The following is an 18,968-nucleotide window of genomic DNA, read 5'->3' on the forward strand; positions in this document are numbered from 1 at the left end:
GTCATATTCTTTGGAATAATAAAATCAAAACATTTAGTAAAAAGCTTCATATAGGCTACATTTATCGGCACTATATCAAAATGTAAATAGCATATTTTATGCATTACATGTGTTTGCCCTTTGATATTATCTACTTTACTTGTAACAGCAACTATAAAGTCATAACCTATAATGTAATAATCCTTTTTACATTGAATGTGAGTGTTTGTGTTATTTTGTATTATTCCTAATATGTTTATTGTTGTTGCTGATTGAAACATTTTTAGTTTTTGTTTTCAAAAAGCACGTAGTAAAGAAAAAATGTCAAGATATTTACAATATATCTAATTATTTGTATTATATATATATATATATATTTATTCTATCACACAATGAGAAATATTTTATTAACAAATCTGGAGTAAATGGTTATATTAATGTGCAACTGAATGCACACTGGACTACCATTCGTTCAAAGATAACTGTTTTGCTTAATTGCGGCGTTATGCTTGAATATTCACATAAATACTCAAAACTGAACACTGCTCATTCGTTCCCCGACTAACTACACGTTGCAGACCAATTCTCCATTGACATCTATATAACATGAGCATCTTGACGATTTCCCACCATCTTTTGCTTGCGCAAGAACCAAAACCCAGACGCACTGTAATGACGTACACTGACGTCGAACCGTGTCGCCCTTGCAAACGAGTGCTGCGAAAAAATAGCCATATTTTACCAACTGTTCTTTTTAACCCTAGAGGTAATCTTAAAATTTCGGACTAATGGCTTGGGTAAAATCTGTTTCAGTTGTCAGCGAGGATATCTTTGACGAAGATGGAAATGATATTATTCTTCAGCATAAAGAGTGGAACAACAATATGTCGAAACGAGTAAAGGTGTGACAATTACTTAATCCTTAACTAACGATAGCTAACAAAAAGGCAGTTTTCTTTCATATGACACCGAAATTAGGATTAGCAGGATTCATTTTACAGACAGTTGTCTAAGTGTCTAATTTTAGGTTTGACTGTAGCCAACAACAGTTGAATTTAGATAACATAGTAACTAGCTAAGATAGTTACCTTGCGGACATTTCCCCATTGTGTAGTGTTATTGTACGGAGTTTACGTAACGTTGGGTAACCTGTTATCATTGCTATAAACGGATGCAATCTTTTAGGTGACAGATTAAAAAATAACTTAAATGACTTCTATCAGGACGGCTACAGGGATGGTGTTGACGCAGGGAAGGAGGCATCACTGCAACGTGGTTTTAACATTGGTTATAGGGAGGGAGCGGAACAAATGTCCGTGGTTGGACAGTTGAAAGGAATCCTGAGGTAAGGAGTTTAAGTAATTATTTTTTCATTACTGAGCGTGACATTTTTTTTTACAATATCACAGAAAATCCCTTTACATATCAATCATACAGAAAGAAAAAAAAAACATAAATTACCACTTGCTTCCGCAATACACCAATTCACCAACTGCTACCATGTGACCAAGCGTTCTTTACATCTTTTACATCCCTCGGTAGTGCATTGCAGTGCTGGTGTCAGCTGCAGCATCCAGGCTCCCCGGCATTCTTCTCCGTCAGCCATCTCCTCCAGGATGTGTCCAGGCATGAGGAGGGTCTGATTGAGAGGATGAAGATGAGCATGGGGCAGCAGCGCCCTCCGCCCAGTGTCGGGGAGATCACAGAGGGCGTCGAGGACCTGGGGATGGAGCACAGCAGCACGGGGTGCGGGGGCGGCGGCTGCAGCAAGGAGGACTGTTGCAGGGAGGAGCAGTCGCCAGACGGAGGCCCCGCCGCGCTGCAAGCCCCCTGCCAGGGCAACACACACCCTGCCTTGAGTGCAGGGGAAAGCATGGAACAGTTATTGAAGAGCTGTATGGACTTGGTGGTGGAACTGGGCCTCCCAGAGGAGCTGTTTGGTCATTTGCAACAGCTGAGTAACCTATAGCTGTGCCAATAGCTTTCACACTCATAAACTATGCATAGATTGTAAACCAAATAAAACCTTGTTTTTAATTGCAAGGAAAGAAAAGCTTGTCGCTTCCTGCGGTTTGTCAGTATTTGCTAGTATGAAGAGGAAAAACACTCCCTTTATGAAACATGTTGAGATTTTGAACGTATTGAACAAATGGCCACTTAGAGTAGACATTAGATTTTTTGCTGAAAATTACATGCCAGACATGGTGTGTTAATGTCCCAGTAAAAACATGAAATTATTTCCAACTTGATCTTAAGAATGAGGTAAACAAGACTAATTTGTGTGGCATGAATTGGCAGTGTAAATAAAATTACATTTTTGACTTGTCATGTAGTGTTAAGAGGTATTTATATTCTGAAACTGAGTATTAAAATATGTATATTTACTGTTGTTTTGAAAGAGGCAGTCATATCAGCATGTACAGGAGATGAAACAGTGGACCTGAGGATCTATTGTTGCCAAAATATTAAATATAGTTGGTAAACGGGTTGCACATTTTATGTAGGCCTGGTAAATTGTACTTGATTTGGTTGTCTGAAAATAGAACAAATCATGTAAACGCTATTATTTATAATGATAACATTGTGTCACAAGTTATTTCATGTTGTTTTCCAAAACAATAAAGAATATAAAATGATTATATTTAAAAAATACATGGATACGAGTTTGACTGTTCGGTGTGTAGTCTTTCGTCCAAGGTAGGTAGGTAGGTGTGTGTGTGTGCGCGCGCACGTGCGTCAGTGAGTGAGTGTGCCAGATGTTGCTGGTTCTGACTCCAGGGCCACGTCTGAATCAGTGCGCTCTATTTACTATTACCTACTATTGAGTATACATGGACATCCGTTTGTATTCAATAAAATAACGCACTTGTAACTTCTCAAGTTTAAATGTTTCCCCTTTAAAATGTATCATAAAACAAGAAGCAATAATTGTTTGGGGGAAATTCGTATGTATCTTTCATATGTATTCATAGCTTTTAAAGCTGTAGTAGACTATGTCTTAACGCGGCCTCAGAAAATAAGTTGAATGTTAGACAAAAAGAGCTGCATGTTTAGTCCAGCATGAGTAGTACGCTATCTTGTCTTGAGTTCGTTAATGAAACCTATGCAATCAGGACTGAACTGTAAACTATGCTTTCCAGTGTGTTCATTTGTTAACAATGGATATCTTGAATACTATGGAAGTAATCTCGTGCCCATTTTAAATATCAAACGACCACATCTCTGCAGAACTGGTTACTTTGAGCAATGCGAGCCTGTTGCCTTAATGCCGTGTGCACTCCGAAGCGGAACGACCAGTCGTCGTACAGACGGAAAGTGAAACTACGCGCACAAAACTTCCTGGTGTGTACGGCCGTTTAGGCGAGAGTGTTATCGATCGAAGGCAGATGAAGCTGGCCCAAGGTAAAACATGAACGCAATGTAGATTGCAACAATAATTTATTGTCTCATTTAGGCTACATTTTGAACATTGCTTTGATATACAACAACGTGGGATTGATCACGAGGTTACGGACTAACCGGCTTCGTTGTAAACAATTAGTTGCTGAACCTTGTTGATGCTTTAAACGGAACTCTTGTAACAAATTGGAGGCTTTATGATTTTAGACTTCAGGCTTTTGTCTGAAGTATTTTTATTATCAGGCGACGTCTTTTATTGTATTATTTAACACGCCCAGTTAGAGTAATATCAGACAGAAGCACGGCTATTGTAAATTGTAGCTGAATACGCATTATGCTTTGCATAAATCTGCAGACTGAAAGTTACAGACACCCGTATTGCACGTAAAGAGGCAAATCAAATAAATTGCGGTTAAGATTACCGTTCGATGATAGTAGCCCATGTGGTTCTGAAGATCTGTTGTGGAGTGTCTGAATCTGAGTGTTTCCTTTTCTCAGTCACGAAGACTACCTCTGGATATGACGTTACATGTGCTGTTCCTGATGTGGATGCCATAGGCCTTCGTTTTTGTGTTTAATAAACAAGGGGAAAAGTCACAAATGGGGATCTGTTGCTGTAAAGTGAAGTGTGAAAAACACGAAGAACAAAAAGGTTTGCTTGAAAAGACGAGCAAAGGCAGTGAAGAACCTGACAGGGAGAAAGCATGTTCTAAGAAGGAAGATGGAGGTCAAGCTGACTCAAATGGTACCCAAGACAGCAGGTAAATGGGTGACTTGGGTGCATTAGGCTACTTATTCAACAAGTGGTCTAACAAATGTATACTCTAAAACGCAAGCAAGCCATTTAATGTTATATCACCAGCCTTTTCATAATCGGTTACTTTGTTCATGGCGTCTTTTTGCACATGTATTCACAGGCATGTAGCGGTGCATACGCAGAGCAACAGCTATAACAATGGGTCTTTGTAAGTCACCATGTTGTGCATGGAGCTGTTGTATGGATGGGCACACTGGTGGAACAATTACTTATTCAAGAATGTCTGGTGCCAACTCTGTTGTCCCTTTCAGAAACCCTAACTGATCAAGAGACTATTCAGATATACCTTTTTTATAAACAATTTACAAACTCCAATTTGGAGTCAGTTAAAAAGTCTCTTTGCAGATATGCAGAGTGTTATATAAATTCAATTCCATACACATGCAATTCTTTACCTTTGATTCCCGAACAAGTTTAATGTGATTCACTTAAAAACTTTAAAGTGAAAGATTACTTTTAAATTAAAGATTGACTTGCATTGCAAATATGTACCACAGCTACAGTGTGTCAAAAAATAGCATGCCTGTTGCACTGCTGCCAGAAGAGGTACTGTCACAGTAGTAAGAGCTGAGCTTGCCATTGCTGTCACACAATTAATACTTAATCAAGATAATTGAATTGTAGTGCCTTTATTTTATTGTTAAACTGTAAAACATTCTTTCAGAAATTGCAGAGATTGCCAGCCTCTTTCAAAGCCAAATATGTTTGGCTTGAGGACTGTACAGTTCAGGAGTTGCATTTTATTTAAGCTTTCACTTTAGTCTCACTTATCACTTTCAGTGGTTTCTTGAGCATGACCCCTGCTCACTTGATTTCAGTTTCAGTGAATCTTTCCAGTTAGGTAATTTCCCGTATTAACCTGGAGCAACGGTGAGCTATACTGCTCATTAGCTAGTGAGCTGTTTGTGTTAGCTAGGATTTGTTGTCAGTCCTCACTAGCTTGTCACTATTCTATGTTTAACATGATAAGGGAAAAATAAGAACATTATTGGATCCAGATAGCACTTTGGTCTCAAGTGAAATATTTCAAACTTTTGAAATTTACTATACCCTATCTGTGCAAGTATAGTTCTTGTTGATTGTGTGCGTGGTGAATTGTTGAAATGAGGTTTTTGATGTGTAGGCTTTGGATATGTGGTATAACTCTTTGAGACACAGACACTTTGCACTCAGAACATTTTTATTTATGATGCACAAAATTCTCATGGGATTGTTGTGGGTATAACAAAGGCGCAAGAGTATTAAGGTTAGGATATAGTTAGCATGATGGATGCTCTTGCATTTCTCTGATTTATTTCCCTACAAAACCAATTCCTGCTGTAAGAATCAAGAGTTTCTCCTTTGAGGAGGTTACCACAACTGTCCTCTATTCCTTGCAGTTTTGATTTTTGTCAATTATTAACAGTTAAATATTTAGCACTTCTCTGCTTTGAGTAGCCAAGGCCATTCTTGTAAAATAACTTTAACTGCATCCGAAGCGAACCATAACCCATGGATCTCATGCAAAAATGACAAATTGCTCAATGTTAGGTTCATTTCCTGGTATCAGAGTAATTGCATTCATACTGGTTGCTTCCTGATGAGAGTATGTCCTCAGTTTCTTTGAGGTTCTACTGTATGTCTGTAAACATTACCGTGTTAGTAATTGTAATGGCTAATCCTATATCAATGTCATCTGTGCCATGTATGAACATTACTATTGACAGAGACATTGATTTAGAATTCTGTTATGTTTTAATGTCATCTTATTGTGTCTGTCACAACAGGGTATTGGGAAGTGAGGCGCAGATGGCAGTTGTGCCAGAAATGCAGGTAAATCAAGAGGTGGGCAGTGAAGTTAAAAATCTGGGGACAGCTGAGAACAAATGCCCAGAAGACTGCTCCCCTAAAACTGAAGATGGGCACACAACATACAAGAGTCAGAAGACCAATGAGAGGAATTTAGAAGATGAAAAGACAGGAAGTGGACATGTAGTGTGTCCTGTCCTCAAAATTGAGACTACACATGTAGAAGACCTCCCTAAGCTAGAGAACCTGCAGGATAAAACAACTCCAAAAAAAGCTGAGAGTGAACTCTCTTCCTCCAAATCTGAAAATGTCCACAGAATAGACTTTTCCCTGAAGAGTGAGTCTATAGAGGTAGCGGACCCCTCTCTTAAGAGTGACTTTGAAGGAGGTGCAGATCCCTCCCTTAGTAGTAAACCAATAAAGGTAGAATACCCCTCCTTAAAGGGTGAACTCACAGAGTTAGAAGATCCATCTCTCAAATGTGAACCTGTGGAGTTAAAAGACCCCTCTCTCAAGAGTGAACACATTGCGGTAGTTCAGCCTAATTTTAACAGTGAGCCTGTTGAGGCAGTGGACCCCTCCCTTAAGAATGAGCCTGTAGAGACAGTGGACCCCGCCATTAAGAATGAGCCTAAAGAGGTTGCGGACTCTTCCCTTAAAAAGCAGATCATAGAGGTAGTGGAACCCACCCTAAAAAGTCAGTCTTTACAGTCAGAGGAGCGCTTACCTGGGCCCCGGGACATGAAGGCAGAAGACCCAACCCCTAAGGCTGTTGATGGAGCTGCTGTAGGTCCTGATACAGTGTTCCCTGATGAAGCCTCCTCACTGACTGATCATAAACCTTGCTTGGGAAGTCTGTCCAGGTAAGGTGTGTTGTACCATCTGATAGTTTGGACTGCTGGTTTTGTTTCCATGTCCTCACTACAGTCACCAGTAACTTTTCTGTTGACTAGGGGTGTACTGAATTCATACTTTTTAGTTTGGCCAAATGTTACATCTGCAATAAAATATGTACCATTTAATTATGTGTTATTTAAAATGAAAACAAATATAGAAACTGATGCAGTTTTTAATTAAATTAATAGATCCTTCCTTGGCCAAAACTGGATCTCTCAGACAACAAGAGGAACTTTACCTGTAAGAACATATTGTTAAACATACCAGGATTACTTACTATAATGAAGCTTTTATTATAGGAAATTTGGCACAAGTAGCTCTCCTTGATAGTTGATTTCATTACAATAAATGTGAGCGAAACATAGTCTGAGCTGTGCAAATTGGTGAGCTGGAAATTCCTGACCAGTTTGCAAGAACAGTGATTCATAAGCAAAGTATATATTTAGGTTAGGGGTGAGAACGTGTACTTGGGTAAACAATTACTCTCCAACAGATTCTCCAACCTCCAACGTTTAGAATAAAATGTAATCAGAAAATCGCAAATCTTTTTGTTTTTGTCTTTCAAAAATCGTCTTTCAAAAGAGTATGTACAGCCTTCGTGTTGCACTTCCCCCACTTCGCTATCTCACCGAGGGTGACAGATAGGCTAAAGCCATGCCTGGTAATGATTTAAAACAGGCTTTTATCTTATTCATTGTCATGCTGGCTTGCCTACGCCAGAGAAAATGCTAAAATTTAAAAAGAACAATGGAAAGTAAATGCAAGGACAAATCAGCTTGTAATCGTTTAAAGAAAATGTCCCACCTCTAATTTAGGTAGCCATAAGCTAATTAAGTAAAATGGAATTTAATGTTTTTAAGTGGAATTTGCTGTTGTAGGCAGATTGAGGTTAATGGTCTTTTTCATACATTATGAATACATTGTACAGGCATTTGTCGCATTGTCGCATTTGACAGGCCAGCAGATGAAGAAGCTGCAGAGATGGTGAGTGGCACACTCAACTTGGAAGGAGAGTCTGAGCATAAGGACCATGCTAGTGAGGGTGATGTTCCAGCAACTGTCAAAGAGACATCAGATGTGAATGAAGACAACAACTCATCCAGCCAAGCTAAAAAGCCCTCAGTTATCGATGAGCTCATAACCAGAAAAAGGTGACAGCAGGAGACCGTCTTCCTGGGTGGCCACAAGGGGTCGGTAAACTGCTACAAGAGTATTCCGTTGCTCTGGTTCAGTTAGGCCTGTAGAGACGCTCCAAATTCTTTCCCTTTTATGAATGAAACAAATAAGTGGTGGAGTAAATGACTGACTGACTGTTTAATGCATTCACACTTGTTGTCTTTCTATCAGGCTCTGATAACCGTAGTTTGATGTCTAATTTATTATCACTCTGAACTGTCAGGCATACTGGGATTAGACCTAGAACAAGCAGGCAAACAAATATAGGTACTTTTGTCTGTTTTAGACAAGTCAAGTCAGGTGTCACATTCCTGGCAAGGAGTCAAGCAGTCATATGATGTTTACACTTTACCTTAAAGGAATTTAGCTCAGGAAAATCAAGTATTGTCACCCTGGCAGACCTGAAATGAGTTTACTGACTTCTGCAAATGTCAGAGAATGTGAAAGAAAATAAGATTATTCAAAATGTACATTTCAATTTTTGAAGGTGTTTATTTATGGGAGGAAGTTGAGAATTGCGATGCAGTATACTTATTTGTTCTACTGTTTAGTGGAAAATCCGATATCAGTAATCTGTAATGAATGATGTTCTATGTACACACATAACTTGTTGGGAGTGACATGGGCAGTTCAGAAACTGGGTGTTTGAGTGCCAAAGTAGATGAGGAGCTTGGCTTGTAACCACAGTGTTCCTGGTTTTATGGCTTGTGTAATAATCGGGTACCCTTGGACCCTATGTTATGTTTTCATGCATCATGGTTACACTACCCTTTAGTAAGGTATAACAAAAAAAAACTGAATTTATGCCAGTGATATAGTAGCTTACTGTGGATGTGACGGGGTTAAAAACTGGGCTGATGAGTGAAAAGATTGTTCACTACTATGTTCATAATGAGGAGGTTGCTGGTATGAATCCAGGTTATGAAATTCCCTGCTTTCGTCATTAATATGGAAGTTGTCATGCATCCGTATTGCACTTCCCTCTGAGATTTCCTTGCAGCCTCACTGTCACTGTAACAGCAGTGTTGTTCACTTATTTTCTGCTCATCAGGGTCTTTGTTTGCAGCCATGTTTTCTTCTTGTAGTTGCACCACTGAGGAGGAGGAGGAGCCTGAGGATCCAGAGGCTAAGATGGTGGTACTGCAGGAAGTGCCATCCCTACAGGGGATTGCGCAAGATGTAGAGGAGGAACCGGAGGTGGAAGTGAAGAAAGTTGAGGGAATCGGGGGAGAGTCTGATGAGAGAGAGGAGGAAGGGGACGCCTCCAAGACGACCGAGGCCGGTGGCAAGGGTGAAACGATGGAGCGAAACAGTCCTACTGAAACCCAGGAAGAAAACGCAAGCCCGGGCAGCCCATTGATGGTTCAACTGAAAACTGAGCCATTGTCATCTGAACATGGCATTACCGTTGTGACGGAAGCAGAAAGGTGTGATAATGTGCCTAGTGATACTGATTCAGTTGCGGCTGATATCTGTAAATATCCATTATAGCTGCAGATGTTATTATGCAGATGTGTTTACTTCTTTCCCCCTTCTTGAGGAAATGGTCTATAATTTAGTACATACAGAATGATCCATACCTGGATTTCTTTGTAAAGACTAGCCTGAAATATGGAGAGGTGGAGCTCTGAAAGCTCCGATATCACAAGTAGAATGGAGTGACAGATTTCATCTTTAATATTGAAACGTTGATCCCACAAAAAGTATTACTATATGAAACGATTTAAAATATATTTAACAAACATTTTATTTGAAATACTGAAATTTGTATTTGTTGTAATATTTAAGTCTGTAGATGTTAAAATGGAAAAATATATATTTAAAAGCATTCAGTAGGTAAAGTAAAAGTCCTGGAAAATCTGTTCAGTCTTCTCTCAACCCTTCAGCCCTTCTCACTATGCCTTTTCCAGTTTTGAGGACTTATACCGTTCGGAAGAGGATATTATCAAGGACAATAGCGAGCATGGAAAGATGGAGCCACTGATCCAGATAACACGTAAGGCATTCCCATTCAAGAGACCTGGTTCATTACAGGCAGCTAGCCCCAACACACACCAGGGCATTTAACTTCCCTGCAAAAGTAGTTGGAGTGCAAATTTGTCCACACTGTACATAACCATGGCATTTTAAAGATGGTGCCTGAATAAGGGGGGAATAGATCTGGGATTTTTGGAAGGACACAGTGCCAAAGCACTGATGTGTTCCTGATTGTTCAATGCGTTGATGTGGCATGACACTCATAAAAGACCAGAAGCTGTAGATCAGGGCTGCTCAACCCTATTCCTGGAGATCTTCAATCCTACCCTAACAACGCGTACCTCATTCAACGACTAGAGATCTTGTCAAACTGCTAATTAGTAGAGTCAGGTGTGCCAAATTAGGTTTGTAATGGAAATCTACAGGATGGTAGATCGCCAGGAACAGGGCCGGCAGCCCTGCATTAGATGATAGCAGTAGATGATAACGTTTCTGACAAGCCTATTCATCGTCAGGCACTTGAAAGGGTCTGTCTGGGCACGTTTGCAGGTAGATGGGGAAGTCTGTTGAGCACGACGTGCATTTTGACGTGATGAAAGTGTTGTGGAATGAATTGTGCATGTTCCGTGTCTCTGGGTCCAGTTCCCGGGGTTCAGGACAGGAGCAGTGTGGCGCCTGAGGTGGACATTCTGTCCTACGGTCAAGGGGAGTGGAAGGGCAACACAGCCAAAAGTGCCCTCATCAGAAAGGTTGGTTTCTGCATCAGCCTCTGTGAGCCCTTTTTTGTTTCATAGTGTTTCCTGCCCTTTGCCATATAGAGGCAGTTTTGGAAAGGACTCTGAATCTTTGGTCTTGCAAAGTTTCATCAAACCCTAGCCTTAAATGGCCTTGGTAGAATGCATTAACTCTTCTTTGACCTATATAAATGTTTGAAACAAAGATGACATCAAAGACTTTCGAGACATCATTCTTTGAGGTATCTAGAGTATTGGCATAAGGGAATAAATTTGTCTACGTGTTAGAGCGTTTGAGACTCCCCTCCCGAAATATTTTTCAGAATGTCTTGAAGGCACTTTTCATGACCTTGTTATGGTAAAGAAGAAGAGTCATTTGTGTGGATCATGTGACTGACTCACTGACTGGCTGTTACCTGTTTTGCCTACAGGGGTACTCAGAGCTGTCACAGAGCTTTGAGGGCCTGCGAAGAGTCAGGGGTGATAACTACTGTGCCCTGAGGGCTACCCTCTTCCAAGTCCTTAGTCATAGTAACAAGCTTCCTGCCTGGATTGAGGATGGTGACATCACACTGGTATGAGGCAATCATTGTAGCACCAGAGATAGTTTGGAGAAAACAAAACCGACAGGCGCTATAGTAGGAAGTTAAAACCAAGTTGTGAGTAACGTGTACATTTGGCCGTGAATGCTTTGTATAGGGTTTAGTACTTGCTGAAATGTGCATTTATGAAAGTGGAAGTATAGTACTGAAAGCCTGGTTGTTTACTAAGATGAAAAGAAAGGCAATACACCACAAGGTGGTGATGTCTGTTATTAAGATAATTCGATAATTTATCATTGTGGCATATTGTCCAGTCCGATGTAGTTGTAATCTTGAATTTAGCTGTTATTTGCTGAAATGTTTAAAATTTGAAATTTGCATAATTCTCGAAGTAGGAGCAAAGGTTGAGATAAAAGGAAGTGTAACATACTGTACGGAACATTTTGTCTGGAATTTCCAATTGCTTTGTTTCATCTCCTCTGGCTTAGACCCAGGTGCAAAAAAAACAAGTTGTATTAAATTCTGAAGCTGTCATACCAGACACTGTCATCACAGTCAGCAGTTGTTTTTTGTTATTGCAGAGAAGTCTTGCCTGAGGCCATTGCAGTTCTCATGTTCTTGTTCTACAGTTGCCAGAGAAGCTTGCAGCGGAGATGGAGCCAGTTGAGAGCTGGAAGTTTCCCCTCGGGTGTATTGAGGCAGGAGAAAAGGAGGGTGCCATCGAGCAGCTGAAACGTCACCTGAGGCTCCTCCAGAAAACGGTGAACCTCATTTGTGTTTACGTCACTTCTTTGCTGTGTATAGCCCCCTTTGTGTTACACCAAGGATCTGATCAGGAGAGTACCTTTAGCTATAATGGAATTTTTCAGCTGATTAACCCATTGGACCTTCGCCCTGGTCTTTGAGAGCCACAGGGTGCAGCTGTCACGCATCACTTCATTGTTCTTAAGCCGATCGAGCAAGTAACTCGCCCCACCTGTTTTCCTGGATGTGAGCTGGTTGGGGAATGTAATGGGGACGTGAAGCACTTGGCAATAGGATACTTCTTCATTTGCTTTTTTCCCTTGGATATGAATGCCCTGCATTAAAATTTGAAACTGTCCCATATTTGCTAGAAAATAAAGTTCATTTTCCTTGCAGCTACTAGCACTAGGGTGCAGCCATCTTGGTTTGCCATCCGGCAAGTTACGGCTTGGCGGGGCATGCCCCGTAATACAGCCCCGAGAGTTAGACACTGAAATAAGCACAAAGACCAGACTCTCAGCCCTTAAGAACATTACGTTCTGCACCTTCTGACCTCTTTTAATTACACAGAATCCAGATACAACTTCACACGCCCACACAATACAACACCTCTGGTACCCAACCCTATTCATGATTCAGACAGCTACAGGGCTACATGGTAGGCCCTAAAACCTAAATTGTCTGCTATTGCAGGCTTTGCCCAGCAGGGGCTTGTTCTGGGGGCTACAGCTGCAGCAACAATGTTACACACAGTGATCAAAATGACCAAGCATACAGGCAAAATAAATGATGGTCAGTTTGACCATTTAAGTTCATTCCAATCTAAGTAAGTGTTTATTACTATATGTTCGTATGGAATATTGATATTCAAATTATATCAGCATGTTCAATACATATGTTTAGGAAAAGTCACAAAGGGGGAGCCGTATGAGTTTTATGATGGAAGGTTTATTGATTTTCTCAACGATCAAATTGACCGCTGTGGCATTTCTAGTGTTAATTACTTTTTAAGTAGGCTACTATCGCCACCTTGCAAACGCTACATTCTAAATTAATGTTAGCTAGGTCTATAGATCATCTACCGACATAAAAACAATTATCTATCGTATTGTGTCGGTCTATCGTATATTAAATACCCCATTAAAAACACTTTCTACAATCCATTTAAAATATGACAGACACATGTATTTGTTTGTAATTCATGGCAAAGGAAAAATGAGTGAATCTCCATTTATGTGTTTCTTTGAGCTAGAATGTATGTGTGTTTGCATGTACAATATTTACAACGTACAACATTGTACATGCAAGTTAAGCATACTAAATACTGTCTATAAGTCATCAATTAAAACTTGCAAAATCGCAAGCCATTAAAAGTATTGAGGCCAAAATGAGGCCAAGTTGTCTGTTTTTATGAAGCCTAATAACTGACTAATGCTTTGCTTGGTAGTTAATGGGAGACAGAAGCTTTGGTAGCTGTGTGAAACAAAAGTGGCAGTTGCTAGGCATCGAGGAAGGCGAGGCTGAGAAGAAAGCACTTTACGGGCACGTCCTTGTATGCCTGCCTGTGCGTTCTTCCGTACGCCCGCCTCTGTGCCTTCACACGAATGTGTTCATTTGCGGTGTTCATGCGTCTCTGATCGATCTGAACAGCTGCGTTTGTTTTCCTCTCTGGGCCTGCCGTGTCTCTGTCCGCGCACGCGAGCAGTGGCGGGCAGCGGCCAAGGCGGACGGCGCGGAGGAGAGGCGGAGCCTGTGCGAGGCCATGTTCCAGGGCGGGGAGGAGGAGCACGCCCTCCTGGAGGCCGTCAAGCTCCTGATGCTGAGCTCTGCGGTGGAGCTGCATGCGAGCATGGGGAGCGGCGAGGATGTGCCCATGTTCTGCCTGCTCCTGTTCGCCCGCGACGACTCCGACTGCCCCCGCACGTTCCTCACCAACCACCTGAGCCACGTCGGCTTCAGCGGCGGCCTGGAGCAGGTGAGGACAACCCCCTGGAAACGCTTTCCCAAACAGTGGGTTGCAACCCTCTGGCGGGTTGTGGGAAAGCTTGAAGTGGGTTGCAAGTTGACATGTGAAACAAATGACTGTACATAACAGAATTCTAGACCAAGATTATTACCGTAAATGAAAACTGAAAAAATAGGCCAGTTTTTCCTCTTTAGATGCAGGTAGCTATATAAAAATAATTGAAGTTATCTCTCTCGTCCGGCAGGTGGAGATGTTTCTCCTGGGGTATACTCTGCAGCACACTATCCAGGTTTACCGGCTATATAAGACAGACACAGAGGAGTTCATTACCTACTACCCCGATGACCACAAGGAAGACTGGCCCCTGGTGTCTCTGGTCACTGAGGATGACCGGCATTACAATGTCCTTGTGGGAAAAAACTGAAGGCATTTGATTCCCCAGAAGCCCCATCAGAAGCCTATTGACCAGACTAATCTCAGTCTTTAATTTGGTCAGTTAAAAACATTTTTTTTTTTTACCTCTTTTTATGTAATTGTTTGCTGTAGTACAGTAAGGGATGCAATGTATTAAATTAATGTAGTAAACTAAACATGAAAAGCTAATGAATGCATTTCTCGTTTTAAAATTAACAGCTTGTTTTTCAATTCTGGGATTGCAATTATGTTTGGAATCAAAACCAGCGTACACAGGGGGTCCCCAGGACAGTTTGGGAACCACTGGCCTAAAGAGCATTCAACACAGTGTGAAGATTTGTCTTGAACACCCCAAAAGTATATTTTACAGAAAAGAACATCCAGTTTCTTCATGGCTGGCCTGGTGTGGTACAGCAGCTTTGTAACACCTTTCTGAGCTTTCTTAGCTCAACAACACCAATGCAGGCCTAAGAAATGTTAGCAAGCTTAAGAACCAATCAGACATTTAATTATTGTATATCATTGTGACTTGTTGAACCAGCTTAGCTTCATGTTGTAATGATACAGAGCTGCAAGGCCTGCTCGAGGGCACCCTTCTGGATCTGGATTTCAGCAGTCCTGACGTGGTGGTTTGTAAAGCAGATAAATGATGCGTCTCACATCGCTATCGCAGTGGGACACACAAGCTGATAATGTTCCATCATAGAGTCTGTGCCATAAAAGGGTAGTTACTCACTGCATTCTGCGATTGGAGCAATTCTCCTTTGGAAAATGTGTTTTTTCCCCACTGAATTTCGTATACTGAAATAACACATTGGGTTACATGTAAAGTTTCAAGATTGGGATAACAAAAGAAGTTGCTTGGTGATTTGTTAAGGGCGATGGTCCTGTTAGTGTGATGTTCCTGTTTTCTCATGTGACTGTTCAGAATATTGCCAAAGTGATTTAGCTAATGAAGGAAGCTGCTAAAATGTATGGTCTCTGTCCTGTGTGTGTAGAACAAACTCGGGTGTTTCTTCTGTTCTCACTGCACTATTGAACATTGTGTGCTGTGCTCTTCCTGCAGAAGTAAACCAATGAAATGTATCTGATGGTGTCCACCTAGTTTTTGGATGAAGAGTGTAATGCCTTGCTTGATAGGTATAATATACAGGTGTATTAAATGACTACTGCTTTTCATGCACTGTTACCAAGAGTTCCCAGCAGTATGGTATCCAACATCCACAAGAAGGTGCTCACAAAGTATTTTCCTTCTATAATATATATTGTATATAGTAGTTGATGCTTTCTTGTTATTTTCAACAAGTATTATAGATGATGTCATTTATTGTAGTGTATTAGCACACAGATAAGTCTCGGAGGGCCACAGTTTCTGCATGTTTTTTGCTTTCCTTTTCAATCAGCAGTCAATGTATATCTTTGAGACGAGGCATGTGGACTGTAAACAATCTATGACTCAAAGCAGGGGTGTCCAATCTTATCCGAAAAGGGCCAGTGTGGGTGCAGGTTTTTGTTTAAGCTCAGAACTATGACACCTGATTCTACTAATTAACTAATCATGGTTTTCAATCAAGACTTTGATAAGTAGAATCAGGTGTCAGAGAGCTGGGCAAAAACAAAAACCTGCACCAGGCCAGATAAGATTGGACAGTCCTGACTTAAGTCACTTTTCTGAAAATGCACCAAAAAGCGGACACTGAGGCCTTGCAGAACTGGAATCTGAACCCCCTGCATTAACATATCTATGTTAGGCAGTGGAGGCATGTGATGTAAATCTTAGCCCACGTTTGAAAAGAAAGGATTAAATAAAAAATGCAACAATGAATGTGAACCAACCTTTATTTAACAATGCTTTTCAGTTCCTTTTTCATAGATATGAATGTGAGAAGTCACTTTCTTTTGGCATGTGACAAAACACAAAATGGACCCATGAGCTGCCTGCTACAACCTTTAACAAAAGAAACTACTTTGAAAATATGTATGTATACCTGTGCGTTTCTGTAAATGGAAATTAAATGAAGAGAGTTAGCAACAAAATAGACATAGCTGAATGCATAATGGAATCTATCCTGAGATTAAAAAGAGCAATGCCCAGAACAAGTAAAAACTTGTAACAGAAGTAACACATTGAATAGGAAACTTAACGTCCACAGTTCTGACCCCTCCCTGTCATGTAGTTTGCACAATGGGTCACCCAATCAAAACTCAAAACATTGTTTGAACATCAACACCATTATATGATTAAAAAAGCACCAACTTACATCACACATCAAAATGCCACCACCTCTATATGATAATAAATATAAATGTAATATCTATAGATATAGCAACCCTTAGAAACCACTTGCAGCTAAAGCAGTGATCAAAGCCATAGCAGAACTGCTCATTAATCTTGGAAAATAAAAGTCATAAGAGGAAGCACAATGACCTGTTTTGGTCTTGTGTATTCATTGTACAGTCATAGTAAAAAGTCGTGTTTGAATGAAAATCAACCTCTAAACAGTCCTTTTGAATGCTTCTTGAAGGTAGCAACATGAAGAAAGTTCAGCAGACAGAAAAAAGTTGATGTCAAAACTTTGCTTTGGTTTAGCTTGGTATCTTCATTGTCTTGCATTAGTCCTAATTAACAAAAGGTGGAAGATGTCTATATATAAATATGTAGTACAAATATAAATATGCTGTATCATCAAGATTTATAATATATATGATTTTAAATATATCGATATCATCTTATTAGAGTTTGCGGAAGGATTGAAAAAATGTATTTAATTTTGGATTTCAGTTTGATTTCAGTTCAGTTTCATCAGAGAAATTATAAAAATTCCAGCAATATCTGTTAATGTCTGATACTTAACACCATAATCTTGCATTTTTGGACTATGAAAACAAAAATTATAATAATGCTGAATATATATAAATATGCATATGTTTTGTACAAGAGGATTGGGTAAAAAAGGCAATTTCCTTATGTATACATTCAAAGTGTGTTAAAAGTATGCATTCTTCAAAGTATGCATTCTTAAAAGAAGCTGACATGATCTTGCATCATTTGTTGTATATTGGAACACTTCTTAATGAAGAGAAACCATCTCTTACCAAATAAATATGAAAAGATTTCTTAGTCGAATAAACACAATTTACACCATGGTGAATGGGCTCATATGGGTATTAGACTGTGCATTAATTGGCGTTGGCTATTTTACAAGGCAATGAAACAACAATTTGCTGATCATATGAAAGTCATCTTTAGGCCTATTCAAGTTCAAGTTTTGACAGAGTAAACATTTTTTTACCAATGAATCTACTTGTTTAGCAGGCTAAAATAACAATAGGGCTACGATAGCCAACCACATATCCATATTATTTAATTGAAGCAATGATTCATGGCATGGAAGTTGGCAGACTCCTTAGTTGTAGTGCATCTTGAGATTCACAATAGCCTTCAAACCTCGTGCCTGGGGTTTCTTGGCGTGGTTTTGATCCGATCGGAGTCGTTGCTTTAGGCTGATTTTTGAGGTGTGACAGCCCTCTCGGCGTGGTCCCCGCTGTGTTTATTCAGTGGGCGGAGCCTAGCTTATCACGGCATGCTGCGATTAACATTGACCTGATTTCCCCAAAATGGGATCCCTTAGAGCTGTTGGCCTGAGTGCAATGCGTTCTCTTAGCCTGCTCTTGAACCCGTGTTCAGCAGTTGTCTACGATCATGAAAATGCACTTTTGTACGTTGCTTTGGATAAAAGCGTCTGCCAAATGAATGTAATGTAATGTAATGTAATGCTCTTTTGATTGTCAATACAACATTATGACTTTAAAGGCAGTTCTACCTCTCAACTCCCTCCATTGTTAGGGGCTTTATCTGCTTCTAACAGAGGATATATAAGTGAAATGCATAGACTATCTGCAATTGTAAGGCATCATTTCGGCCTTTAGCCTACCATTTTCTTCTTTTTTTTTGGCGGCTAGAATGTCCGTAAGGACTTCAACCATTTTCCCGACAAAAACTTGACTTTGACCATTTTACTGGTGAAAAACCCGCATTTACCAGCTATATATATATATATAATCAGTGTGTTCGTGTATGTGCGTACTTATAAATTATTACGTAAAATTACGTAACAAATGAGAGTGTGCGTTTCAATCACAAAGCTAGAATGCCCACCCTGTGCATGCAAAGGCCTCTCCTCTGGGTTCATCTTTGCACATATTGGAGCACTTGGGGAGGGTGTGCCATAAGCCATAAGGAGTGCCTCTCAGGCTCTGGCAGGACAGTATTCCATGGAAGAGAGCTGATGTTCAGCTATTCAGAACCATTCCAGCAAATGAGACAACCCTTCCCCTTCCTCCGAATATTCTTCTCACTGATCTAAAAGTCCTTTTCATTCCTCAGCCTGGCATTCTTCCTGCAGTTCTACAATGTCGTCCATTTCACCCCCGGTCCCTGCTTCGCCAATAGGGGACGATTCTTCACCCTCTTCTGCAGTTGTGCCATCTATCACCTTCTTTTTCTTCTGAAAAGAGGTCAGAGTGAGAGGGAG

The 18,968-nt window shown here is 40.4% G+C and overlaps 3 protein-coding genes across 6 annotated transcripts in view; 2 read left to right on the forward strand and 1 right to left on the reverse strand.

The window, feature by feature from the left end:
* The first annotated feature begins 642 nt into the window (after nucleotides 1–642).
* On the forward strand, nucleotides 643–2,631 carry otulina (OTU deubiquitinase with linear linkage specificity a). Its single transcript, XM_064330821.1, has 3 exons — nucleotides 643–881; nucleotides 1,203–1,324; nucleotides 1,522–2,631. Exons 1-3 carry the CDS (start codon nucleotides 768–770, stop codon nucleotides 1,946–1,948), a joined length of 663 nt encoding a protein of 220 aa, XP_064186891.1. The 5' UTR covers nucleotides 643–767; the 3' UTR covers nucleotides 1,949–2,631.
* A 123-nt stretch (nucleotides 2,632–2,754) lies between these two features.
* On the forward strand, nucleotides 2,755–16,258 carry LOC135252575 (uncharacterized). Of its 3 annotated transcripts, none has more exons than XM_064330817.1 (11): nucleotides 2,755–3,321; nucleotides 3,877–4,139; nucleotides 5,962–6,846; nucleotides 7,837–8,031; nucleotides 9,142–9,483; nucleotides 9,967–10,052; nucleotides 10,676–10,782; nucleotides 11,199–11,342; nucleotides 11,939–12,070; nucleotides 13,759–14,028; nucleotides 14,264–16,258. In XM_064330817.1, exons 2-11 carry the CDS (start codon nucleotides 3,979–3,981, stop codon nucleotides 14,441–14,443), a joined length of 2,502 nt encoding a protein of 833 aa, XP_064186887.1. In that variant the 5' UTR covers nucleotides 2,755–3,321; nucleotides 3,877–3,978; the 3' UTR covers nucleotides 14,444–16,258. The 3 variants fall into 3 exon arrangements, with proteins under 3 accessions (XP_064186887.1, XP_064186888.1, XP_064186886.1); XM_064330816.1 differs by having other exon boundaries at nucleotides 3,064–3,381; XM_064330818.1 differs by lacking the exon at nucleotides 7,837–8,031 and having other exon boundaries at nucleotides 2,755–3,381.
* LOC135252576 (progressive ankylosis protein homolog B-like) overlaps nucleotides 16,255–18,968 on the reverse strand; it is a 32,099-nt gene continuing 29,385 nt past the window's right edge. For both annotated transcript variants that reach the window (XM_064330820.1, XM_064330819.1), the window contains one exon: nucleotides 16,255–18,941. In XM_064330820.1, coding sequence (XP_064186890.1) covers nucleotides 18,810–18,941 — 132 coding nt within the window. In that variant the 3' untranslated portion in view covers nucleotides 16,255–18,809. The remainder of the gene's footprint in view (nucleotides 18,942–18,968) is intronic.

The sequence above is a fragment of the Anguilla rostrata genome, chromosome 4, assembly GCF_018555375.3.
Source record: "Anguilla rostrata isolate EN2019 chromosome 4, ASM1855537v3, whole genome shotgun sequence".
Classification (NCBI taxonomy): Eukaryota; Metazoa; Chordata; class Actinopteri; order Anguilliformes; family Anguillidae; genus Anguilla; species Anguilla rostrata.

Bases quoted from the DNA above. Each gene is read 5' to 3' on its own strand.
- LOC135252575 (XM_064330817.1), top strand. From the start codon at position 3,979: ATGGGGATCTGTTGCTGTAAAGTGAAGTGTGAAAAACACGAAGAACAA. The intron at 4,140-5,961 runs GTAAATGGGTGA...CTGTCACAACAG, and splicing joins AATGGTACCCAAGACAGCAG to GGTATTGGGAAGTGAGGCGC. The intron at 11,343-11,938 runs GTATGAGGCAAT...CTTGTTCTACAG, and splicing joins AGGATGGTGACATCACACTG to TTGCCAGAGAAGCTTGCAGC.
- otulina (XM_064330821.1), top strand. From the start codon at position 768: ATGGCTTGGGTAAAATCTGTTTCAGTTGTCAGCGAGGATATCTTTGAC. The intron at 882-1,202 runs GTGTGACAATTA...GACTTCTATCAG, and splicing joins ATATGTCGAAACGAGTAAAG to GACGGCTACAGGGATGGTGT. The intron at 1,325-1,521 runs GTAAGGAGTTTA...ATCCCTCGGTAG, and splicing joins CAGTTGAAAGGAATCCTGAG to TGCATTGCAGTGCTGGTGTC.